At 46.7% G+C, this 26,465-nt stretch overlaps 1 protein-coding gene across 7 annotated transcripts in view; it reads right to left on the reverse strand.

The window, feature by feature from the left end:
• LOC115468855 (CUGBP Elav-like family member 1) overlaps nucleotides 1-26,465 on the reverse strand; it is a 105,023-nt gene that overhangs the window by 59,078 nt on the left and 19,480 nt on the right. For 5 of the 7 annotated variants that reach the window (XM_030200935.1, XM_030200934.1, XM_030200933.1 and 2 more), the window contains 6 exons: nucleotides 12,183-12,370; nucleotides 10,919-11,001; nucleotides 10,692-10,740; nucleotides 2,433-2,567; nucleotides 2,193-2,272; nucleotides 901-1,062 (listed from right to left, as the gene is read on the reverse strand). In XM_030200935.1, coding sequence (XP_030056795.1) covers nucleotides 901-1,062; nucleotides 2,193-2,272; nucleotides 2,433-2,567; nucleotides 10,692-10,740; nucleotides 10,919-11,001; nucleotides 12,183-12,360 — 687 coding nt within the window. In that variant the 5' untranslated portion in view covers nucleotides 12,361-12,370. The remainder of the gene's footprint in view (nucleotides 1-900; nucleotides 1,063-2,192; nucleotides 2,273-2,432; nucleotides 2,568-10,691; nucleotides 10,741-10,918; nucleotides 11,002-12,182; nucleotides 12,371-26,465) is intronic. The other 2 variants (XM_030200936.1, XM_030200938.1) reach the window with 1 other exon arrangement.

Here is a 26,465-nt window from a genome sequence, read left to right on the forward strand (position 1 = left end):
ACAAGAATAAGTCAGGGCTGGCTCTGCTTTTGGGAGAAACTGAGAACACACACACAAAAAAAAAAAAAAAAAGAAAGAAAAAAAAAAAAAAGTCAAAACATGCAAGAGAGGAGACAGACAATGAAGGGAGAGATGAAAGAAAAATAAGAAAGCAGCAATACAACATTGAACGCTGCAGTGAAAAGAGACTCCTCTCTCCCCCAGTTACACAGCAGTGATCAGCACTACTCAAAACTGACACACAAAATGGAGTTAGATTAAAAAATTAACAGGGGGAAAAAAAAGGACAAACAGACAACAGTAAACACACACAGTTTAACTCCCGCAGACTCCGAGGCCCTGACATCTTCCACTTCCAGCAGCAACAGACATTTTAAAACTGATAAGCTGGAAATATACCCCTACTTCAAAGGACAAGACATTCAGAGAACTTGAGTATTTACTTCATGAAAGGCTGACTGAGGGCAGTATGTCATTCAGACAAACAAAAAGGCAAAGAAATATTATGAATTTCAACTTGCTATCCTCGCCCCATATCATGGATTTTCACTCTTGAAATTACAGTATTTTCACCTCTCTTCTTCCATCTGCACCTGTCAGCTGAAACAAGCTGAATAGTCTGCTGTGAAAAACAGAAGCTCCTTTGTAGGGTAGCACCTGACAGAAAGCAACAGGATTCAGAAAGATAGGATAGCACTGGCAGCAGAATATTTTGCATAGGGTGATACCTGATATGATCATAGGTATCAGAAGGGCAGGGTAATGCTGGTTGGCTGATGTTCATATGAATATCATCCATGTATGAATACCAATCAACACCCACATGAACATCTAACATTAGTCTCTAACTCTAGGAAGTTCCACATCATTGTATCGACAATTCACAGCACCAAAACTCACTGCTAAGCACTGAGGTCCAAGCGTATTCAGTCCTGCAAGGTTTCCCCAGACTGAGGCTGCACTGATCTGCTGCATTTGCTGCTGCAGCTGCTGTGTCATTCGTTTCTGCTCTTTGTCCCTCTGTGTGTCAGCAAATTTCACAACAATAGGTGATAAGCATCCCTAGACACAGTAAGAGCCAAGTCACAAAATTAGGAACTGTAGAATATGGAACAGAACAGTTAAAATGTACTTCATGTCTCAAATTTCACACATTTTAAGAACAAGTGCCTAGTCATTTAACTGCATTGATTATGACAGACGAAGTAAAAATGTATGATTATTATTCATTACTTTTGTTCAAACAGTACTTTGAATAAAATTCTATGAATAGATGTCAGCAGAAAAGGGCCCATCTATTTGTGCTTGCCTGTGTCATAACAGGCCTTATATGATCTGGGGTCTTCTGCTTCCTGCACAACTTCCATTCTTTCTCTTTACAGTCAAAGACTTATTACATTCCAAAATAATTTCCTACATTAGCGTCAACCGGTGTGCCGCAGCTTGCCTGCAGGAGTTGAGGGTCATTTACCTTTAGTTTTCTTGTCACTAACAGTCAGCGGCAGCGAGCAGCAATTACTACAGCCTGCTCGCAGAAACCCTGGAACCTTCTCTCTAACTTAAACTTCCTGCTTCCGCATAGGCGGGAAGCATCAGAGAGAAGGCTCAGAGTTTGGCACTAGCAGGTTGTATGAATTGATGCTTGCTCCTGCTGACCACTAGACACAAGAAAACTGTTAAAAAGGTACATATTACTAGGGGGGGGGGGGGGGGGGGGGGGGGGGGGTTGAAAAGAGAAGGGGAAATGCCTAGTTGCCGGCTGCAGAGGAGACAGGAGGTAGAAATGCTGGACTAATTGGGGGGGGGGGGGGGAGGAGAGAAGATAAAATGCTGGATTATGTATGGGTGTGGGGTGGGGGGAGAGAAAGTAAAATGCTAGACTGTGTGCAGGGGTGTGCCTTCACAATTTTAGCATCATTTAAATGTGCCATGAGATGAAAAAGGTTGAAAATCTCTGCCCTACATTCTCGGCAGTTCTATATTCTAGTTATTTCTTATTTGCCTAATCACAGAGCAGAGACAGATGCATAGTACCCCTACAGTAAGGAAAAATAAAAGTAGTAGCTACGTCTATCTGCTCCTGCTCTCACAACACGTGATACCAATTATAGACTATCAACGCCATATAAGAGCCCCCTCACATGGTGTATGCTCACGCAAGCACTCATTCCCCATGCCATGGCACCACTCACCTCCATGGTTTGTGCTTGGTGCATTGATTTGATTGCATTCTGTGCCATGGATCTCATTGTAAATGTCACAAAGCAACACCCTATTAAAAAAAAAAGGGAAGGTGTGTTACTCCAACTAATTCTATTTTCCATTATAGAAAAAAAAAAAAAAAACAGTACCACCAGGGCCCTCCCCTCAGCTCAGTGTTGTCCTGCCCAATCTGGGGGTGTCTTCTCAGGGCCTCTCTCTAAGAACATTACCTCGACTCACGCCATCGGGGCCACGTAGTATCCTGCATTCTTCAATCTGTCCAAAAGCAGAGAACATGACCCGGATATCGTTCTCATTACACTGCTTGGAAATCATCCCCACAAACAACTTCCTGTCTTCTACTGCTAACAAAAAAAAAATCCACAGAAGTAGCATTATCCATTCAATTAAATGCAAGGCAAACCACCATCACATGCATATTTCTTAAAAAGAGAAGAACCATCGATTAAAATAGCAAAAAAACATACATCCTTACCCAGTTTCAGATCCCTCCGATATTTGAGGGATTTCCTGAAGTATAATTTGGCAAGAGATCTATGATTTTTCTATATGTAGATGTGGAAAGTTTTCCTTATTGATAATACATTTTGCAATACACTTATCCATATAAAATACCATATTAAATACAATCAAATAGCAATAATAATGTGACAGAAAGCAACAATCCTGTTTTCAATGCCAGATCACCACAGTTCAGGTTTTGTATTAATTCACAATGTACTTGATAGTGGAGAGATTTACGTTGCGATTAATCAAATGACACGAGAAGGAGAAATTAGATCTTACTTGCTAATTTGCTTCCTTGAGTCTCTCCAGACCATTCCTGAGTGGGTAATATGCACGCCTACCAACAGAGGGAAACTAAGAATTATTGAGCAGTGCTCCTATGTAAGGGACTGTACACAACCCTGACCTGTTCAGTATTTCGAATAGCCAAACAGCTCATGCTTAACAGCAAGAACAAAGAACGTAACAGGAAGTGGACCGTTTCCTGGAACTCAAAAGGGTACAAAACCACTGCGGCCGAGTAAGCCTTTTTCAGCAGTCGTGCCCATTCAACACCCAAGCCATAAGCGAGAATCGAGCCACGTCAGGCATCCGAATGGGTCCGACTCAACAGACCTTCCTCCGAGGGAAGTGGAAGTGAAATGTCCACTTGTAAATGCACGAGATCCGCATACCACAGTCGACGCGGCCAGTCAAGTGCCATCAGAATCACTCAACCAACGTGGCCCTAAATACACTGAAGAACCGACCAATGAGTGGCCACAGAGGAAACACAAAACAAGAGTCCGAGGAGGCCAGGGCTGCGCCAACACTCCCTCCTGCGGCTGAAGAACCACGGAACCTTGGCATTCTCTGCCGTAGTCATGAGATCCATTATCGGAGGACCCCAGTGATCGATGAACTGGAAGGCGAATGGGGCGCCCACTCCCCTGGATCCAGACGATGACAATTTAGGTAATCCGCCTGAAGATTGCTTGTGTCCGCAACATGTGCTGCTGAGAGAAGCCCGACGTTCTGTTCCACCCAGGCCATGAGCAATGTCACTTACTGCGCCAAGAGAGGAATCTTGGCAATTGATGTAGGTGACCGACGTCACATTGTTGGAGAGCACTCGGACATCTCAGAAGAGCAGAAACGGCTGAAATGCCAAAAGAGTGAGACAAATTGCCTGGGTCTCCAGCCAATTGATGGACCAATGGGCCTCCTCCATAGACCAAGTGCCCTGAGTCACCTGCCCCTGACAATGGGCATCCCACCCACTCAGGCTGGCATCTGTTGTCACTAGCACCCAGGCAGGAGGGTCCAGGGGCATGCCGCGGTTTACATGATGAAAATCCAACCACCACTGAAGGCTGCGGTGTACTGGGCGCCAGAAAGAAACTCTGCAAGACAGAGACCCCACCTGGGGAGAGCAGCGAGCCAGGAGTGCTGACTGAAGAGGCCTCATACATGCTCGCACCCACGGTAGCACATTGATGGTCACCATGTACCCAAGAACCAGAAAAACGTCCCATGCGGACAGTGACAGGGCCACAAGCAAACGACAAACCTGGGACTGGACCTTCAGGATGCACTCCACCAGAAGGTGCACCAAACCCTCCCATGTATTGAAACGCAACCCCAGAAGCTCCAAGGACTGAGTGGGACCAAGAGAACTCTTGGACGCATTGACAATCCAGCCCAACTGCTGCAGCAGGAGAACGACTCAATCCGTGGCTCTCCTGCTTTCCTCTGTTGACTTTTATCCAAGTAACCAGTTGTCCAGGTAGGGATGCACAAAGACGTAACCAGGCCTACCCTATAACCATCACCTTGGAGAAGGTCCGTAGAGCCGTAGAGGCCAAAGGGCATCACCTGAAACTGGAAGTGAGCTACCAAGACCGCAAAACGGAGAAACTTCTGATGAATAGGGATATGAAGGTATGCCTCCATCAGATCCAAGGACATGAAGAACTTCCCCGGCTACACTGCCACAATGACTGACCGGAGAGTCTCCATCCGGAAGGGTAACTCTCGCAAGGCCCGATTCACCCTCGAGGTCTAGAATTGGATGCCAGGTGCCCTCTTGGGCACAACAAAGTAAATGGAATATCTTCCAGAACCTCTCATGTCTGAAGGAATGGGCACCACTGCTCGCAGAGCCAAAAGACTGTCTACAGACACACGGCCCTGGCCTTGAGAGGGGATTTGCAAGGAGAAACGAGAAAGGCGTCTGGAAGAGGATGGCGAAATTCCAAGGCATAACCGTTGTGGATTATATCCAGAACTCACTGGTCCGAAGTTACCAGGACCCAGCTCCAATAAAACAGCTGCAATCTGCCGCCTATAGGCAGACCCACAGACTGGGTCCCCACAAGTTCATTGGCCCTCAGGTCCTCCGTTACGACCACCTCTTCGATTATCCTGAAAGGCCTGAAAGGACTGGCCTCTATACCAGAACCAAGTGTGCTAGGAGGCCACTCCCCTACCCGGCCTGTATCTGCACACTTCTCCGAGGCGTCCACAGGTCGCAGAGTAGGGGGCCGAGCGGGACCTATCTTAAAGGAGCCGACCCACCTTGGACTCGCCTAAACTCTTAACCAGCTTGTCCAACTCATCAACAAATATAAGCTTACCCTGGAAAGGGAGCTGACTCAGACGCACCTTGGACTCTACATCCACCGCCCAGTTCCAGAGTCAAAAGAAGCAATGCTCTGCAATTACCAGTGCCAGCTTCTTCCCAGAGGCCTGAACTAAGGAAGAAAGGCGGTGCCCACCTCTAAATTAATGACATTGGAAGCCGAATGATAAGAGGAATCAGCCGGGACATTGGGAAGACGTTCACCCAACAAAAACAAGCCCGAGCTACGTAACCCCTGCAAATGGCCGCCTACAAGGCCAAGGCTGAGACTTCGAAGGAGCGCTTCAGTAAAGCCTCCAACTGGCGGTCCTGCGAATCCCTAAGAGCGGCCCCATCTTCAACGGAGATGGCTGTCTTTTTAGTAACCGACGTTACCAGCGCGTCCACTTTAGGGACTCGAAAGGTCTCCAGATCCACTTGGGGGAGCTGATAAAGGCGAGCCATGGCTCGACCAATTCGTAAAGGAGAATCTGGAAGGGAAAATTAGGTTCTTACTTTGGTAATTTTCTTTCCTTTAGTCATAGCAGATGAAGCCATTACGTATGGGTTGTGTCCATCAACCAGCAGGGGGAGATAGAGAGCACTCAACTTTTCACAGTGCCTCATGGCCAGCCAGCTCCACTGCCTCTTCAGTATTTGAAGCTTCCAAAGCAGTATGGCAAACCGCAATGGGAATAACATGAACTTTCCTCACAGCGAACGATGGCCCCTTAACAAGGGCATGAACTCAAAAGGAGGGAATGAACACATCCTTCTGGAGGGAATAAACTCATCCTCCAAAACATAAACTGGAGGGAATGGACTCATCCTCCTATAAGTGAACATGAATCCTGAAGACTGTTTTCCAACTTTCTCCCAAGGAAGGAACTTCAGGAAACAAGAACAGAACCTGAAACAGATTCACAGCATACAGACAATCATACAGGGAGGGCTCATGGCTTCATCTGCTATGACTAAAGGAAAGAAAATTATCAAGGTAAGAACCTAATTTTCCCTTCCTTGTCATCAAGCAGATGAAGCCATTACGTATGGGATGTAACAAAGCAATCCCTATATAGGGTGGGAACAGGTCACACCACGCGCTAGCACTTGTGCTCCAAAACGCGCATCCCTCCTAGCAGCCACATCCAGCCTGTAATGTCGGGCAAGAGAGAGCTTAGAAGCCCATATTGCTGCACTGCATATCTCTTGACGAGAGAGTGCTCCAGTTTCAGCCCAAGAGGAAGAAATCGCTCTGGTAGAATGCGCCTTAAAGGCTACAGGCGGAGACCGGCCGGCAAGCAGATAAGCTGAAAAGATAGTTTCTTTGAGCCAGCGGGCAATAGTGGCTTTAGACGCTGAAGACCCTCTGCGAGGACCTGATAGCAAAACAAACAGATGATCATAGATCCTGAAAGAGATAATAACTCGCAGATACTGCAACAGAGTCCTGCGCACATCCAACAGGTGCAACTGCCCCAAAGATTCTGGAAACTCCTCCTTATCAAAGGAGGGCAAGAAAATAGGCTGGTTTAGGTGAAACGCTGAAACCACCTTAGGCATGAAGGAAGGCACGGTCCGAACCGTGACCCTGGACTCTGAGAATTGCAGAAATGGGTCTCTACAGGACAGCGCCTGGAGCTCTGACACCCGTCTCGCCAAAGTAATGGCCACAAGAAAAACGGCCTTTAGTGTCAAATCTTTCTCAGATGCTCGCCGAAGCGGCTCAAAAGGAGAAGCCTGCAGGGCCTTCAAAACTAGCCCCAGGTTCCAAGCTGGACAGGGTGCTCGCACGGAAGGCCGGAGCCGAAGCACCCCACATCTGGATGAGCAGCTAAAGACACGCCTTCAACCTTACCACGAAGGGAGGCCAACGCTGCCACTTGCACCCATAGGGAATTATAGGCCAAGCCTATTTGTACACCATCCTGCAAAAAGTCCAGAATCGGAGAGGCAGGAGCCCGCATGGGTGTGATCGCTTTTGAAGCACACCAAGACTCAAACTGGCGCCAAATCCTGGCATAAGCCACGGAAGTGGAACGCTTGCGGGCCTGCAGGAGAGTGGAAATGACTGTGTTTCAATAGCCTTTGTCCCTCAATTGCGCCCTCTCAATCGCCATGCCATATGACCAAAGCGGCAGGCGTCCTCCATGGCTACCGGGCCCTGTGACAACAGGTTCGGTACCAGAGGTAAAGGAAGGGGAGCCTCCACTAGCATCTGTGGGAGGTCCGCATACCAAGGCCTCCTGGGCCAATCCGGGGCGATGAGGACCACTTCTCCTGGGTGCAGCCGAATCCGCAGGAGCATGCGCCCTATCAAGGGCCACGGAGGGAACACATATAGTAGGCCCGGAGGCCAGGGCTGAGTCAAGGCATCCAACCCTGCCGAGCGAGGATCTCTCCATCTGCTGAAGAAGCACGGGACTTTGGCATTTGAACTTGTCGCCATAAGACCATCACGGGCTTGCCCCATTTGGCACATATCTGCAGGAATACTTCGTCTGCTAATTCCCTTTCTGCTGGATCGATCTGATGCCTGCTTAGATAATCGGCTTGCACGTTGCTCTGACCTGCAATGTGAGCTGCCGACAGAAACTAAACATGCAGCTCGGCCCAGTGGCAAATCTGTTCGGCCTGCGTGGCCAGTGCTCTGTACTGAGTGCCGCCTTGTCAACTTATGTAGGCCACTGCTGTCGTGTTCTCCGACATCACTCTGACAGCCAATCCTTCCAGGGTCACTTGAAAGGCCAGAAGCGCCTGAAACACCGCTTTCAACTCCAGGCGGTTGAAGGACCACTCCGACTCCTCGCATAGACCCTGGGCATGCTTCCCCTTGCAATGTGCGCCCCAGCCCTTCAGGCTGGCATCTGTCACTACTAGACACCAATCAGGGAGCGCCAGCGGCATTCCTCGCTGCAGCATGCTGTCTGAGAGCCACCAACTCCATGCTGAGTCGGGCCGCAGGGAGCCAAGAAAGTCTGCATTGATAATCCTGAGAAACTGGAGACCATCTTTGAAGTAGGGAATACTGTAGAGGTCTCAGGTGCGCTCTCGCCCAGGGCACCACTTCCAATGTGGCTGTCATCGATCCCAGCAGCTGGACAATGTCCCAAGCTCGCGGGCGGGGCATCCTCAGGAGCAGACGGACCTGATTCTGAAGCTTGCACCGCCTTAGCTCGGGTAGGTATACATAGCCCGAGTCTGTGTCGAACCTGGCCCCCCAAATATTCTAGAGATTGCGAGGGGGTCAGGTGACTTTTGGCCATATTGACGACCCAGCCTAGAGATTGAAGTATTGAGACCACTCTGGCTGTAGCTTGATAGCTCTCTGTTACAGAGTCTGCTCTGATGAGCCAGTCGTCTAGGTACGGGTGAACCCTGATACCTTCTCGCCTGAGAAAAGCAGCTACTACCACCATTACCTTCGAAAAGGTTCGGGGAGCTGTGGCGAGGCCAAAAGGCAAGGCCCGGAACTGGAAATGTTTTCCCAACACCGCAAACCTCAGAAACTTCTGGTGCGGGGGCCAAATTGGTATGTACAAGTAAGCTTCTTTCAGGTCTAGAGACGTGAGAAACTCTCCTGGCTGTACCGCAGCAATGACGGAGCGCAGGGTTTCCATGTGGAAATGCCGCACCCTCAGGGACTTGTTTAATTCTTTTAAGTCCAGAATAGGGCGAAAACACCCACCTTTTCGCGGCACCACAAAGTAGATGGAGTATCGGCCGTAGCCTCCATCATGGCCAGACGAGGTCTCTTGGTCCCAAGGACCCCATCTGAAGGCACCAAGGGCCCGTCCCACACTGGTGGACCCTCTGAAACCTCTGGCGGATGTCCCCATTTCAGGCAATAAGCCTGATGTAGTAACAGGACAAATTCTGGAGAACAAGGAGCTGGGACCACGGAGGCATCATGCCGACAGAACCGGCGGCTCCTCTGTCAAGGCAAGGGCCGGAGCATGAGGGGGCAGCATGGTGGACATTCCCGCCAAAACGGCGTCCAGCGCACCATGGAAAGGAGCGATCGGATCCGCAGAATTAGCCTCTGCAGCCTGGCAGGGAGTCTTTGCCGCCCCCGCTGCTGCCGGCAAAACAGATTCTGGCTCCTCACTGCACCTGGACTCCGCCTACTCACATACCCGGCAGAGGCCGGTATTAAGTGAAACCACACGGTACGTTAAACAGGCCACACAACGGTGCGCCTTCTCAGACTGCAATGCCATGAAGGGGAGGAAAAAGCCACCCTCGCAGTGACCCGCCACCAACGTCCCACCGCTGAAACTTTTTGTCTTTTGTTTTGTCATATTTTTTTTCTCTGTCAGCTCTAGGACTGCAGCTGCAACCAAAACAGAAATATGGCTCCGGCACACAGAAGCTACAGTGCCTGCACTTTTTTTTTTTTAAATATATTGAACGATGCTCTATTCCCTCCATGGCACCGCCTGAAGAAACTTCTCCCAGGGAGGAGGGGGAGAAGGTCAAGGCACACTGCCCAAGGGCAGAGGGGAGCGGGAGGGACCCGGAGCTGGGAGTGTGAACCTCCAACAGGCGCAGGGGCCAGAAACCGACCAAAAGCAGCTGCTCCTCTCCTGAAGACAAAGATGTTTTGGTATTATCTCTCGTCCTCTCTTTTGTTTTTTAAAGAAAACAAAAAGCCCAAACAGTCAAGGTCCCTCCAAGGGAACCCCAGAACATTAACACTAGGAAGTGGCCAAAACCGCCACACCCACAAACATGGAGCAAGGTTGCACAGCACACCTACCTCTGCTGGGAGATTGAGAAATACTGAGCAGGTCAGCGTTGCACAGTCCGTTATACAGGAGCAATGCTCAATAATTCTCAGTATCCCTCTGCTGGTAGGAGTGCATATTACCCACTCGTTGGGAATGGTCTGGAGAAGACTATAAGGAATAAGAATTTTTTTTTATGTTGACTTCCATGTAGAAACGTACTAGTTCTGATCTGCACCTGACGTTGGTGAAAAATAAGGTTTTTGTGGACAGCATGTTTGAATTTAATTCATAAGAATGCCATACAGTGTCAGACCAAAGGTCCCTGAGAGTCTATACACACCCACACACAGAATCATCCATCAGGTGGGTCCCAACTGAAAAAAAAGGTTGAAAACCACTGCATACACATATATACAGAGAGAATCATCCATTAGGTCAGTCCCAACTGAAAAACATAAAAAGGTTGAAAACCACTGTTCTAGATTATAAAACAGATTGCAGAAAATTTGAAGAATGAGCCATTTCAAGTGTTTTACAAGGTAAGCAAAATAAAGAAAAAACCCTCTGGTTAGTCCCTTCAATACACTGAGCAGGCAGATCATAAACACCACCCTGGGTTCACCACAACTTACTATTATTCTTCTCACTGTCTGCTGGTTTCATCTGAATGGGATGGTGCATCTGAAAGAGAAGAAAAGCACTTTAAAATGACAGGCAGTGCATTCCATAAGAAAACTATACAGTAGCCAGACATTTGGGAAGAGGGAAAGCCGTAGATATTGACAGAATCCAAGCAGAGTCTCAATGAAGAGTAGGTGTAGTAAGAGAAGAAACTTGTTGAGAGAGAACTTTCTCTTACCCCGGGAAGAATCTTCATATTGTGCAGTGCATTTTGTGCTTCTAAAGCTGATTTTCGTGTGTAAAATGTAACAAAACAGCACCCTGAAAACAGAAAACATATAAACTCTAGAATTCCTGTATATGGTACCAAACCAATAAAAGTTAAAAGAATACGTTAAATTTAGTGACAATACAGGAAAAGGAAGCGGCACACTTGTACATGTGAACTATGGAGCATAAATAAGACATATAAACTTATCAATATATTTCTTCTGTAACTCATAAATTCCAAAGCTCCACAAGCCAGTGTAAATATGAAGACCAAAAAAAAATCTGCAAGTCAACATAAGAAGCTCTATGCTGAGACTTTACATGTACAGCGCCCAGTTTGCTGCAATTTTCATTTTCACTCTTTTTGCTGGTGTTTGCTACTCTCTAACAGCAATCACAGCTGCCTGACAGAGTTGTCAGCTGCATGCAAGCAGATTCTGATGCCTTCTCCGATTAAAAATCACAATGAAAATAAAGTAGACAGCCCAGCATGAGACAATGCAAGCAAATTCCACCCCCCCCCCCCCCCCAAAAAAAAAAAAAAAAACAGAAGAGGAATATTCCTCCCAGATAAAGACAGCTTTCAAACGCACCACTAAATGCTTTTTTCAAAAGCTTCCATCATCCTCATATATGTAAAGCATATGACCCACTGATGAAATTTCACTATGGAAAGTTACCTGAATATAAATCGCCTTGAGCTACTACTGAAAAAGGTGTGAGCAAAATCCAAATCCAAATATTGCACATATCTCAAATAACCTGTATCCCTATAAAACCTTCATCCTATATAATAAAACTCACCCTCAACGTTCTGAGGACACTGACGTCACTGTCAGTTCCTCCGGGCACTTCCTTCCGGTTCGAAGGGTTCGTGGTGGTGAAGTCACCAAAATCACTGTGTTGGGGCCCCGCCCTCGCATCAAAAGTGATGATGTCAAGGGCGGAGCAATGGCGTCAGTGGCTTCACAACCAACAACTCAGCACATTGAAGGTGGCGTTGGCGAGGTCCACAACAATGGCGGTCAGTGCCTTCACAACGCCGAAGGGGTGAGCGGGGGGGGGGGGGGGGGGGTTCGGGAGGAAAACCTTGCTAGCGCCCGTTTCATTTGCGCCTGAAACGGGCATGTTTTACTAGTCTGTTCATAATGGGCTATAGATTCTATCATGCACAAGAAATAAATCCAAAATTATATGATACCAAGTAAAATATATATGGACAGAAGCCTCACCTTTGCTTTGTGGGGGATTCAGGTTTCTGTCACGCAAAAGGTTGATTTCATAGACCGCTCCATACTGTTCAAATAATTCTCTCAGCTCCTTCTCAGACCAGCTGCGTGGTACCTGACCCACAAACATTTTGATGGAATCTATGTCCGGCTGGTCTGGGTGGTCCAGGGTGCCATTCATTTTCTTTGAGCTGCAGGAGATCAGCAAGAATCTTGAAACACAACAGACATATAGAACAGAACACAATTTTCCAAACACCCCAACAAATGTCTGCAAAAAACTATACTGGCAATTAATAAACAAACTAGAAATCAGATGTTTGGGGGGTGGGGGGGGTTCAAATCCTGTTTCTCTCCATTGGCAGATCCTGTGACCCTGTTTAATTCACTTAGGGGGTCTTTTACAAAATGTCGGTAAGCCAAATGCGGGTTTACTGAACGCTAAATCAGGCCTACCACCGGCTCAACGCAGCTGTCAGTGGTAGCTCTGCCCCAAGTGCACGCCATTTCCGGGGGGAAAAGAAAACCTGTTGCCGCTGAAGCCCTTATTGCCACTTCAATGGGTGGCGGTAACAGCTCCCTGCCGTATGGCCAAGCGGTAAGAGTTCTCTTATTGAATGAATGGCCATGTTTGTCTGGGGGCTTTTTACCCACTGTGGTAAAAAAGGCCCTGGTGCATGGGAAAAACGGCTGCTGCCACTAGCAAATCGCTCTTTTCTGTAGCTTGGAAAAAGGGCCTCTTAGGTCCCTTTCATCTCAAAGACACAGAAAACTGAAAAGACTTGGTGAAATCAAGTCCTTTATCCCCCAGTATTTCAGGCAACCACTTATACTATAAGCACTTTGGGGAAGGAACTTTTTGATGTAGGATTTGGGGGGGGGGGGGGGGAATCAAGACATCATCCTAAGTTTTTTCAGAGGCAGGACACAAAAACAAAACAAAAAAGGGTGGAGGAGTGGCCTAGTGGTTAGAGTGGTGGACTTTGGTCCTGGGGAACTGGGTTCGATTCCCACTGCAGGCACAAGCAGCTCCTGGTGACTCTGGGCAACCCTCCATTGCCCCAGGTACAAATAAGTACCTAAGCCGCATTGAGCCTGCCATGAGTGGGAAAGCGCGGGGTACAAATAAAAAAAAAAAAACATAGCAGGGTATTTGTCCTCATAACTCAGTAATGTCACCCGAAAGTGCCTACACTGGAAAAAATAACACACACACTAAGTTTGGAAAGCTTTCTAGCACAGCCTACTGTGCATGTGTGGTAATTCCCTGGCTTTGTTATACAATGCTACCTCAGAGGTCAGTCAGAAGCTTAAGTTAAGAGGAGGAGCAGTCAACTCCCAGTAGAGGCAGGGGGGTTTCATGAGGAATACCTTGCTGTCTTCGGAGAACATCTGCTACAAGTAAGCAACTTTGTTTTCTTCAAGGACAAAAGATTCCCAGTTATGAGAACAACCAAACTACAGGCTACGTTTAACAAAAAAGGGAAAAACAGAATACCAAAAGTATATCACACTTGTTTTTGGTGGCAATCGGCCTTTTTTTTTTTTTTTTTTTTTAATACAACCACCCGGAAATAAAAATGGACCCAGGAGAGGGTGGTCTAGTCAAACTTAGATTCTAAACCTCAAGAGATTATGTAGAAATATACCCACTGTTCTATTGGAAATTGTTTTCCAAATATGATATTCGTGCTGTACCACCAATTCTGCAATGGCACTGACATTATAAGCCTTCATGCTCCTCCAATGTCTAATACATATGGGCAAAAGATGCAATCTGCCATCCAATTAGAAATTAGATGCTTGACTATGGAATCCCAGTTTTACTGGGGTCAGAAAAATACAAAGTCGAGTCGACTTTATGAACGCTTTAATATGCTCCACACATATGGTTAAGGCTCTCTTGCCATTCCAGGTGTGCAAGGCACTTTTATCACCATAGATAGGTGGCATAGGGAAAAATGGATGATGAATTTGTTAAAAAGGAAATTTGACACCACTAGGCAGGACCACCTGTGGTTGAAAAACTTTGTGTATAGCAGGTCACTAATTCATGGAGCTCACTATCAGGCATATTTTCAAAGCACTTAGCCTCCCAAAGTTCCATAGAAACCTATGGAACTTAGCCTCCCAAAGTGCTTTGAAAATATGCCTGTATGTGTCAAAGTGACTGCCACCAGGTAAGTTTCTTCAGTTCATACAAGTCTAGTGAAAAAGAGGTATATTTTCAAAGCACTTAGACATACAAAGTTTTTTTTATTATTTTTGTTACATGTGTACCCCGCGCTTCCCCACTCATGGCAGGCTCAATGCGGCTTACATGGGGCAATGGAGGGTTAAGTGACTTGCCCAGAGTCACAAGGAGCTGCCTGTGACTGAAGTGGGAATTGAACTCAGTTCCTCAGGACCAAAGTCCACCACCCTAACCACTAGGCCACTCCTCCACTCCAATTCCAATAGTAAGCTATGGAATTTTGTAAGTCTAAGTGCTTTTAAATTGAGCCCCTTAAGGGGAGCTTTCATTAGGTGGGTCAGTACCATGCTGAGGTCCCAAGACACACTGGGAAGTTTCAATAGAAGCAAGCCTACATGAATCAAACAACGAAAGGCTGTAGAGAGATAGGGCTACCTTCTACACGGTGGCAACAAGAGTCAACTGTACTCAAGTAAATCCTGAGTTGGGTTTCAAACCAAATCAACAAACACAGAAAGTAATTAAGCAAAGTGCATAGAAAAAGAGGTCTAGGGCCTTTCCGCTATGAGAATTTGAAAGATGCCCCTGGCCATATCTGATGGTATCAGCCACCAGGATAAAGTACTTGAACTACTTGGTTTTACACACTGAGTGGCCCAGATACACTGAATGTGTAAGGTCCATTGGGCTTATCCTATACTGACACATGCCAATAATGGCATATTCTCTTAAAGCAATGAGGCGCAACAATTTCAATGTGTCCCATGCTTGACGTCTACTGAATCTTATTTCTTCCACAATAGGTACTAAAGTTGTGATCCTTTCTTGTGGAACAAAGGCCTTTTCCCAAGTCACATCTAGCAGTGCTATGAATTTCAATTTAAGTGACAAATTCAAAATGGGACCTAGGTTAAATGATATCAAACCCTAGTGACTCCAGCACTTGGATGGCTGTAATCCAGTTGTCCCCCAACCTGGCCCTAGAGGCACCCCAGCCAATCAGGTTTGCAGGATACTCATAATGAATATACATGTGAGAGATTTGCATAACGAAGTGACATCACCATCATGAATGGTTGCTTGAATGAAGAGTTCTACACAATTCAGCAAAAATGGCAGCTTATCGATCCATCCAGTTGCTGAGTTTGTGGTCTTTTGTTAGCTGATATTCCTTAGAGCTGGGGTGCTCTGCTCTGGTTGGCAGAACAGCAGATTTGGGCAATAAATCTGCAAGACTTTGCTTTTCAGCAGCGGGCCACAGCCCTTGCTATTGCATCGCCAGAAATGGAGCTGGAAGAGGAAGTACATCGTCCACGTAACTCTGAAGCTGCTGCAAAATCTACGCAGTCTGTGAAACTGGGGGAGTCTGAGGATCTAATTGTGTTGGTGCCGCAGATCTAACCCCCAGTTTGGAAGAGTCTCAGAAGGCCTTGATTATATGGGCTGTGAAAAAGTTGTCTGGCAAATAGCAGGGGCTCTTCTTCCATCGGGTACTGATCCAGTTGATGCATCTTCTATTATGCTTGACAAAGCTCATCAAGCACTGGGTAACCAAAGGCAGAATCGTAATAAAGATATCATTGCCTGCTTCAAAGACTAAACTAAAGGAAACCCTACTGGCTAAAACTCGGGTGAATAATGCATTTGAATGGGACACCTATCATATTGATATTTACCAAGACCTGTCTACTACCAAATTGAAGCGAAGAGCCGAACTGCGACCCCTGACCCAACACTTGCGAGAGGAGGTTATCAGTTATAAATGGCAGTACCCGTTTGCCTTGGTTTTTTATAAAGATGGCAAGCTACACCAGGTCTGCTCCCTTGAAGAGGCACAGACATATCTTCCTCGGGATCAAGTGCAAGCTTCTTCCCCTCCTTCAGTCTCAGTGGGTCGTAGTAGAGTTGAGAGGCCAAAATGGCAACGAGTATCCCATGGATAGGGTCGCCTTCAGCGGCAACACTCCGCAAAAGGCTAAATTTCTCAATGCAAGACATCTGGACTGTAATGTTATCAGATATATAGTATTATCTGTTTAGTGAATCTGGATGAATCTTAGGCCTTATTGGCTGATATGCTCTATTAAGGTGTACTGCTTCCTCTCGAAATATGTGGGCATGCTGATCCTTGAGTGCTGTGATGCCTACAAAAGCTGATGGGTATCGGTGTGGGGGGGGGGGGGGGGCGTGGAGTGGGTTCTTAAGGGAACACAAGAGGTGTTATTGGGGGACTTGTTTGTTTCATGCAATAGGAATTATGTTTTTTTCATGGGCAATTTGATCTTGGTAACTCATTTATGCTATGTCTAGTTTAACACCTATCCACCTTTAATCAGAATGGCTCTTTCTATAACTGCTTGACCAGATCCTCTTGTTTTCCTTGATTTCTTTGTAACACCAACTGTACTGTTACCTTGATATGGCGATGCCATAACAGGTCTTTGTAAGCCACACTGAGCCTGCAAATAGGTGGGAAAATGTGGGATACAAGTGCAATAAATAATAATAACTTGTTTAACTGTAAATCCAAGAGGCTCATCTGAAACCGGCCCAAGAGCGTTACATGGCTCATAAAAAATATCCACTTTTTTTTTTTTTTTGCTTCTAATCGCTCCCAAAATAAGACTAGAGGAGTTTTGATAGCCCTTTCATCTACCTATTCTTGGCAAATACAGAAAATTATTTCAGACAAGAAAGGTCGCTATTTGTTACTTTTATTGAAGCTGAGAAAGGCAATCTTCAACCTTTGGGTGTATACACACGCCTAATGAGGGCCAGGTTGCTTTCTTGGATGTTTTGGACCAATTCCTACTTAGATACAGGGCTGGGCATTTTCTTTTTTTTTTTTTTTGGGGGGGGGGGGGGATTTTAATGGTACTTTGGACCCTAAATGGGATAACAGCGCAGCGGGGATATCTTATGCACAGAGGGCATGGGAAAATTAAGTTCTTACCTTAGTAATTTTCTTTCCTTTAGTCATAGCAGATAAATCCATTACGAGTGGGTTGTGTCCATCAACCAGCAGGGGAAGATAGAGAGCACTGAAAAACCATAGTGCCTCATGGCCAGCTAGCTCCATCTGCCTTTTCAGTATTTGAATCTTCCAAAGCAGTGTAACACCACAAAGCATAACAACATGAACTTTCCTCACAGCGGATGAACGCACCAAAACTGGAGCTATAACTCAAAGGAGGGAATGAACTCATCCTCATCCTCCTGGAGGGAATGAACTCATCCTCCTGTAACTGAATAGAAATCCTGAAGACTGTTTTCCAACTTCTCCCAATGAGGGAACATATCTACAGGAAAAACTGAACATAAAAGTAACATGAATCACACAATGAACCACTGAGGGAGGGCTCATGGATTCATCTGCTAGGACTAAAGGAAAGAAAATTACCAAGGTAAGAACCTAATTTTCCCTTCCTTGACATCAAGCAGATGAATCCATTACGAGTGGGATGTATCAAAGCAATCCCTAGATAGGGTGGGAACAAGCCACACCACGCACCTGCACTTGTGCTCCAAAAAGCGCGTCTCTCCTGGCAGCCACATCCAGCCTGTAATGTCGGGCAAAAGAGAGCTTCGAAGCCCAAGTAGCTGCACTAGATATCTCTTGAAGAGAGAGTGCTCCAGTTTCAGCCCAAGAAGAGGAAATCGCTCATGTGGAATGTGCCTTAAAGGCTTCAGGTGGAGGCTGACCAGATAACAGATATGCTGAAAAGATAGCTTCTTTGAGCCAACGGGCTATAGTGGCCATAGATGCTGGAGACCCTTTGCGCGGACCTGACAAAAGAACAAAAAGATGGTCAGAGGTGAAGGTATTTGACATGCACAGATATTGTAACAGAGCCCTTCGCACATCCAGAAGGTGCAACTGCCCATAGGCTTCTGGAAACTCCTCTTTAGAAAAGGAGGGCAGGAAAATAGGCTGGTTTAGGTGAAACCCTGAAACCACCTTAGGCATGAAGGAAGGCACGGCCTGAACCGTGACCCCGGACTCTGAGAATTGCAGAAATGGGTCTCTACAGGACAGCGCCTGGAGCTCAGACACCCGTCTCGCCGAAGTAATGGCCACAAGAAAAACGGCCTTTAGTGTCAAAACTTTCTCCGGACTCTGAGAATTGCAGAAATGGGTCTCGACATGACAGCGCCTGGAGCTCAGATACCAGTCTTGCCAATGTCACGGCCACCAAAAAGACCGTCTTTAAGGTCACATCCTTCTCCGAAGCTCACCTAAGCGGCTCGAAGGGCGAACACTGAAGGGCCTTTAAAACTAACCCCAGGTTCCAGGCCGGACAGGGGGCCCGCACGGGAGGACAGAGCCAAAGCACCCCTCTAAGAAACCATGTCACATCCGGGCAAGCAGCCAGAGAGAGGCCAGCGAACTTACCACGAAAACATGCTAAGGCTGCCACTTGAACACGCAGGGAATTATAGGCCAAGCCTTTTTGTAAACCACCCTGCAAGAAGTCAAGTATCAGCGAGCCAGAAGCCCGCATGGGTGTGATCGCTCTAGAAGCACACCAAGCCTCAAACTGGCACCAAATCCTGGCATAAGCCACGGAATTGGAACGCATGTGGGCCTGTAGGAGAGTGGAAATGACATTACTGGAATATCCCTTGTCTCTCAATTGCGCCCTCTCAATAGCCATGCCGTAAGACCAAAGCTGCAGGCGTCCTCCATGGTCACTGGGCCCTGTGACAACAGGTGCGGTACCAGAGGTAACTGCAGGGGATCCTCTATCAGCATCTGCCGGAGGTCCACATACCACAGCCTCCTTGGCCAATCCGGGGCAATGAGAACCACCTCTCCTTGGTGGAGCCGAATCCGCATGAGTACTCGCCCTATCGAGGGCCACGGAGGGAACACATACAGGAGGCCCTGAGGCCAGGGTTGAGCCAAAGCATCCAACCCTGCCGAGCGAGGATCTCTCCGTCTGCTGTAGAAGCACGAGACTTTGGCATTTGTGCTTGACGCCATAAGATCCATTACGGGCTTTCTCCATTTGGCACATATCTGCAGGAATACTTCGTCTGCAAGTTCCCACTCCGCTGGGTCGATTTGATTCCTTCTCAGATAATCGGCTTGCATGTTGCTCTGACCTGCAATATGAGCTGCTGACAGAAACTGCAGATGAAGCTCGGCCCAGTGGCAAATCTGCACGGCCTGCGCTGCTAGTGCTATGCACTGAGTGCCTCCTTGGCGATTTATGTAGGCCACTGCTGTCGTGTTGTCCAAAAGAACTCTGACAGCCAATCCTTCCAGGGTCAATTGAAAAGGCCAGAAGCGCCTGGAAAATCGCTTTCAACTCCAAACAATTGATGGACCACTCCGACTCTTTGGGTGTCCAAAGAATCTGGGCATGCCTTCCCGGCAATGTGCACCCCAGCCCTTCAGGCTGGCATCTGTTACCACCAGGCACCAATCGGGGAGTGCTAGCAGCATTCCCAAGCTCGCGGGCGAGGCATCCTCAGGAGCAGATGGACCTGGTTCTGAAGCTTGCACCACCTTTGCTCGGGTAGGAAGACCATCCCTGAGGCTGTGTCGAACCGGACCCCCAAATATTCTAGAAATTGAGAGGGGGTCATGACTTTTGGCCATATTGACGACCCAGCCCAGAGACTGCAGTACTGAGACCACTCTGGCTGTAACCTGATGACTCTCTTCTGCAGAGTCTGCTCTGGTAAGCCAGTCGTCTAGGTACGGGTGAACCCGGATACCCTCTCGCCTGAGAAAAGCAGCTACTACCACCATTACCTTGGAAAAGGTCCGGGGAGCTGTGGCGAGGCAAGGCCCGAAACTGGAAATGTTTTCCCATCACCACAAAACACAGAATCCTCTGGTGCGGGGGCCAAATTGGTATGTGCAAGTAAGCTTCTTTCAGGTCCAGAGACGTGAGAAACTCTCCTGGCTGTACCGCCGCTATGACGGAGCGCAGGGTTACCATGTGAAAATGCCGCACATTCAGAGACTTGTTGACTTCTTTTAAGTCTAGGATAGGCCGAAAAGACCCTCCTTTTCGCTGCACCACGAAGTAAATGGAGTGACGGCCAGAGCCGCATTCAGCGGGAGGCAAGGGGGAAACCGCCCCTATGTGAATCAAGCCTTGCAAGGTCTCCTCTACTGCCGCCCGTTTGGCGGAAGAGCCGCATCGGGACTCCACAAACACGTTTCTTATCAGGGCATTGAATTCTATTCTATAGCCTTCTCTGATCAGGTCCATCGAGCCCAGGCATCCTGTCCAATACAGCAGCCAATCCAGGCCAAGGGCACCGGGCAAGCTTCCCAAACGAACAAACATTCTATACATGATATTCCTGGAATTGTGGATTTATGGACTTGTCCTTTAGGAACTGTCTAACCCCTTTTTAAACTCTGCCAAGCTAACTGCCTTCGGTAAAAAGTGGGATGTTTGACCACGGAAATACAAATCCTGGAGACAATATCACAAAAGCTTCTTATTGAAGAAAAGACTCGACACAACTGTTGTGTTTCGGCCTACAGGCCTGCATCAAGAGTCTCCCGCTATGACGTAGCGTACATGAATCTGAAATGCCTGAAACACGATTTGGTCCGTGTGACGAACCAAACGTATTGGCTATATTACAAAAGTGGTCTTGAAAAAGACCTTTCGTGGTAAGCTTGTCCGTAGCGGGTCACTAGGAGCGCAGCATGGAACGTTCCATATACGCTACGTCATAGCGGGAGACTCCTGATGCAGGCCTGTAGTCCGAAACACAACAGTTGTGTCGAGTCTTTTCTTCAATAAAGAAGCTTTTATGATATTGTCTCCAGGATTTGTATTTCCGTGGTCAAACATCCCACTTTTTACCTATTTCTGTGTTTTCCCGTGGGGCGTTCGAGTTCTCCGCTTGATTGCGGATTTTTTTTTAAGCTAACTGCCTTCACCACGTTCTTCGGCAACGAATTCCAGAGTTTAATTATGCGTTGGGTGAAGAAATATTTTCTCCAATTTGTTTTAAATTTACTACACTGTAGTTTCATTGCATGCCCCCTAATCCTAGTATTTTTGGAAAGCGAACAGACGCTTCACATCCACCTGTTCCACTCCACTCATTATTTTATATACCTCTATCATGTCTCCCCTCAGCCGTCTCTTCTCCAAGCTGAAAAGCCCTAGCCTCCTTAGTCTTTCTTCATAGGGAAGTTGTCCCATCCCCGCTATCATTTTAGTCGCCCTTCGCTGCACCTTTTCCAATTCTACTATATCTTTCTTAAGATGCGGCGACCAGAATTGAACACAATACTCAAGGTGCGGTCGCACCATTGACCGATGCAACAGCATTATAACATCCTCACACCTGTTTTCCATACCTTTCCTAATAATACTCAACATTCTATTCGCTTTCCTAGCCTCAGCAGCACACTGAGCAGAAGGTTTCAGTGTATTATCGACGACAACACCCAGATCCCTTTCTTGGTCCGTAACTCCTAACGTGGAACCTTGCATGACGTAGCTATAATTTGGGTTCTTTTTTCCCCACATGCATCACCTTGCACTTGCTCACATTAAATGTCATCTGCCATTTAGCCGCCCAGTCTCGTAATGTCCTTCTGTAATTTTTCACAATCCTGTCGCGAGTTAACGACTTTGAATAACTTTGTGTCATCAGCAAATTTAATTACTTCGCTAGTTACTCCCATCTTTAATAATTTATAAATATATTAAAAAGCAGCAGTCCTAGCACAGACCCCTGAGGAACCCCACTACCTACCCTTCTTCATTGTGAATACTGCCCATTTAACCCCACTCTCTGTTTCCTATCCTTCAACCAGTTTTTAATCCACAATAGGACATTTCCTCCTATCCCATGACCCTCCAATTTCCTCTGTAGCCTTTCATGAGGTACCTTCTCAAACACGTTCTGAAAATCCAGATACACAATATCAACTGGCTCCCTTTTGTCCACGTTTGTTTACTCCTTCAAAGAACTGAAGTAAATTGGTCAGGCAAGATTTTCCCACACAAAAGCCGTGCTGACTTGGTCTCAGTAATCCATGTCCTTGGATGTGCTCTGTAATTTTGTTTTTGATAAGTACATAAGTAATGCCATACTGGGAAAAGACCAAGGGTCCATCGAGCCCAGCATCTTGTCCACGACAGCGGCCAATCCAGGCCAAGGGCACCTGGCAAGCTTCCCATACGTACAAACATTCTATACATATTATTCCTGGAATTTTGGATTTTTTCAAGTCCGTTTAGTAGCGGTTTATGGACTTGTCCTTTAGGAAACCGTCCAACCCCTTTTTAAACTCTGCTAAGCTAACCGCCTTCACCACATTTTCCGGCAATGAATTCCAGAGTTTAACTACACGTTGGGTGAAGAAAAATTTTCTCCGATTTGTTTTAAATTTACTACACTGTAGTTTCATCGCATGCCTCCTAGTCCTAGTATTTTTGGAAAGCGAACAGACGCTTCACATCCACCTGTTCCACTCCACTCATTATTTTATATACCTCTATCATGTCTCCCCTCAGCCGTCTCTTCTCCAAGCTGAACAGCCCTAGCCTCCTTAGTCTTTCTTCATAGGGAAGTCGTCCCATCCCCGCTATCATTTTAGTCGCCCTTCGCTGCACCTTTTCCAATTCTACTATATCTTTCTTGAGATGTGGCGACCAGAATTGAACACAATACTCAAGGTGCGGTCGCACCATGGAGCGATACAAAGGCATTATAACATCCTCACACCTGTTTTCCATACCTTTCCTAATAATACCCAACATTCTATTCGCTTTCCTAGCCGCAGCAGCACACTGAGCAGAAGGTTTCAGTGTGTTATCGACGACGACACCCAGATCCCTTTCTTGGTCCGTAACTCCTAACGTGGAACCTTGCATGACGTAGCTATAATTCGGGTTCTTTTTTCCCACATGCATCACCTTGCACTTGCTCACATTAAACGTCATCTGCCATTTAGCCGCCCAGTCTCGTAAGGTCCTCTTGTAATTTTTCACAATCCTGTCGCGAGTTAACGACTTTGAATAACTTTGTGTCATCAGCAAATTTAATTACCTCGCTAGTTACTCCCATCTCTAAATCATTTATAAATATATTAAAAAGCAGCGGTCCTAGCACAGACCCCTGAGGAACCCCACTAACTACCCTTCTCCATTGTGAATACTGCCCATTTAACCCTACTCTCTGTTTCCTATCCTTTAACCAGTTTTTAATCCACAATAGGACAGTTCCTCCTATCCCATGACCCTCCAATTTCCTCTGCAGCCTTTCATGAGGTACCTTGTCAAACGCCTTTTGAAAATCCAGATACACAATATCAACCGGCTCCCCTTTGTCCACATGTTTGTTTACTCCTTCAAAGAATTGAAGTAAATTGGTCAGGCAAGATTTCCCCACACAAAAGCCGTGCTGACTCGGTCTCAGTAATCCATGTCCTCGGATGTGCTCTGTAATTTTGTTTTTAATAATAGCCTCTACCATTTTCCCCGGCACCGACGTCAGACTCACCGGTCTATAATTTCCCGGGTCTCCCCTGGAGCCTTTTTTAAAAATGGGCGTTACATTGGCCACCCTCCAATCTTCCGGTACTACGCTCGATTTTAAGGATAAGTTGCATATCACTAGCAGTAGCTCCGTAAGCTCATTTTTCAGTTCCATCAGTACTCTAGGGTGAATACCATCCGGTCCAGGAGATTTGCTACTCTTCAGTTTGCCGAACTGCCCCATTACGTCCTCCAGGTTTACCGTGAAGTCAGTAAGTTTCTCCGACTCGTCCGCTTGAAATACCATTTCCGACACCGGTATCCCACCCAAATCTTCCTCAGTGAAGACTGAAGCAAAGAATTCATTCAGTCTCTCCGCTACGTCTTTGTCTTCCTTGATCGCCCCTTTTACCCCTCGGTCATCCAGCGGCCCAACCGATTCTTTTGCCGGCTTCCTGCTTTTAATATACCGAAAAAAATTTTTACTATGTTTTTTTTGCCTCTAATCTTTTTTTCGTAATCCCTCTTGGCCTTCTTTATCTGTACCTTACATTTGCTTTGACACTCCTTATGCTGCTTCTTGTTATTTTCAGACGGTTCCTTCTTCCATTTTCTGAAGGCATTTCTTTTAGCCCTAATAGCTTCCTTCACCCTCACTTTTCAACCATGCCGGCTGTCTTTTGGACTTCCGTCTTTCTTTTCTAATTCGTGGAATATGTTTGGTCTGGGCCTCCAGGATGGTATTTTTGAACAGCGTCCATGCCTGTTGTACAGTTTTTACCCTCTCAGTTGCCCCCCTAAGTTTTTTTTAACCGTTCTTTTCATTTTATCATAGTCTCCTTTTTTAAAGTTAAACGCTAACATATTTGACTTCCTGTGTATAGTTACTTCAAGGTTGATATCAAAACTGATCATATGATCAGTTATCAAGCGGCCCCAGTACCATAACGTCCCTCACCAGATCATGTGCTCCACTAAGCACCAAGTCTAGAATTTTTCCTTCTCTCGTTGGCTCCTGCACCAGCTGCTCCATAAAGCTGTCCTTGATTTCATCAAGGAATTGTACCTCTCTAGCATGTCCCGATGTTACATTTACCTAGTCTATATTTGGATAATTGAAGTCACCCATTATTATCACATTGCCCATTTTGTTTGCGCTTCTGATTTCTTTTATCATTTCTGCGTCTACCTGCTCATCCTGGCGAGGTGGACGGTAGTACACTCCTAACACCGTTCTTTTCCCTTTTATACATGGAATTTCAACCCACAATGATTCAAAGGTGTGATTTGTGTCCTGCTGAATTTGTAATCTATCTGAGTCAAGGATCTCATTAACATACAATGCTACCCCTCCACCATGTCCAGCTAGACTCCCCTTCAATTCTTTCTTCATCACTCACTTTCTTAGACTGCCTCCTCAGCACACACATCCCCCCCTTTCCATAAACTCAGCCACTGCACCCTCTCACACCTCTCCAGCAAGCACAGACCCCCACAGCACTCTCTGAACCCCCCCCCCCCCCCAAACACACACACATATATATCCCTAGTGCTCTCAGACTGCATCTGGAACACAAACACACACACAGCTCTCACCTCCCTTTCCATCCTAGGAGAGCTGGGTAGGAGGTTGTACCAGTCGAGCTTTTCAGTATGGCTATTCTTATTATAGTCTGCTATTTAGATGGGGAAGCCATTGGTATCACAGAATGCTGCTACTATTTGAGTTTCTGTGACCTAGGTTGGCCACTGTTGATACTGGGCTGGATGGACCATTGGTCTATCCCAGTATGGCTATTCTTATCATTTACTCTATCATAGCTCTCTCAAACCCATTCCCTCAATCCTGCTGTAGCAGTTCTCCATTCTCTTTCCCCCTGTACATACTCGAGCTTGGCTCCCTTCCCCCCAAGACACACACCTGTTCTCTCTCCTTCCAAGGCACAGACCCCCTTGAGGTTCACATCTATTCACCTCTCCCTCTATACACCAAGCCCCCTTTTGACCACACCCAGTCAGAGCCCATCCCAACCCTCCCCAATGTACATACTTCTCCAGCTCCCCTCCCCACACCATATTCCACAAACTAATCTCCTCTTTTCATACCCACTTCACCCACAGGACAAGCTATTTCAAATATTTCCTTTATCCCAGAACCTCATCTTTTAGCAGTTGAGCGGAAGGAAAGTTGCTACACATCAGGTCGCATCTTCGACCTCCTGTATGCAAGCCGGACTGAAGTATTTTTATTTATTTATTTATTTAGATTTTGCTCACACCTTTTTCAGTAGTAGCTCAAGGTGAGTTACATTCAGGTTAGAGAGCTGCACGGGAACAGGGTTTGCGGGAATCCTGCGGAACCCGCAGGATTCCCGCAGGGACGGAAGCAGTTCTGTGGGGTTCCCGTGGGGACGGAATCAGTTCTGCGGGGTTCCCGTAGGGACGGAAGCAGTTCCTGTGGGGTTCCCGTGGGGATGGAAACAGTTCTGCGGGGTTCCCGTGAAAGTGTAAGCTACACCTGCACCAGCCTATCATCTACCGAGTACCAAGTTCTTTGACTGCTGTCTTCTCCTCTTCCTCCTTGCTTTAACAGTACAAATGTGGAAAATTTTCCATTAAGGAGGT

The sequence above is a fragment of the Microcaecilia unicolor genome, chromosome 4 (genome assembly GCF_901765095.1).
Source record: "Microcaecilia unicolor chromosome 4, aMicUni1.1, whole genome shotgun sequence".
NCBI lineage: Eukaryota > Metazoa > Chordata > Amphibia > Gymnophiona > Siphonopidae > Microcaecilia > Microcaecilia unicolor.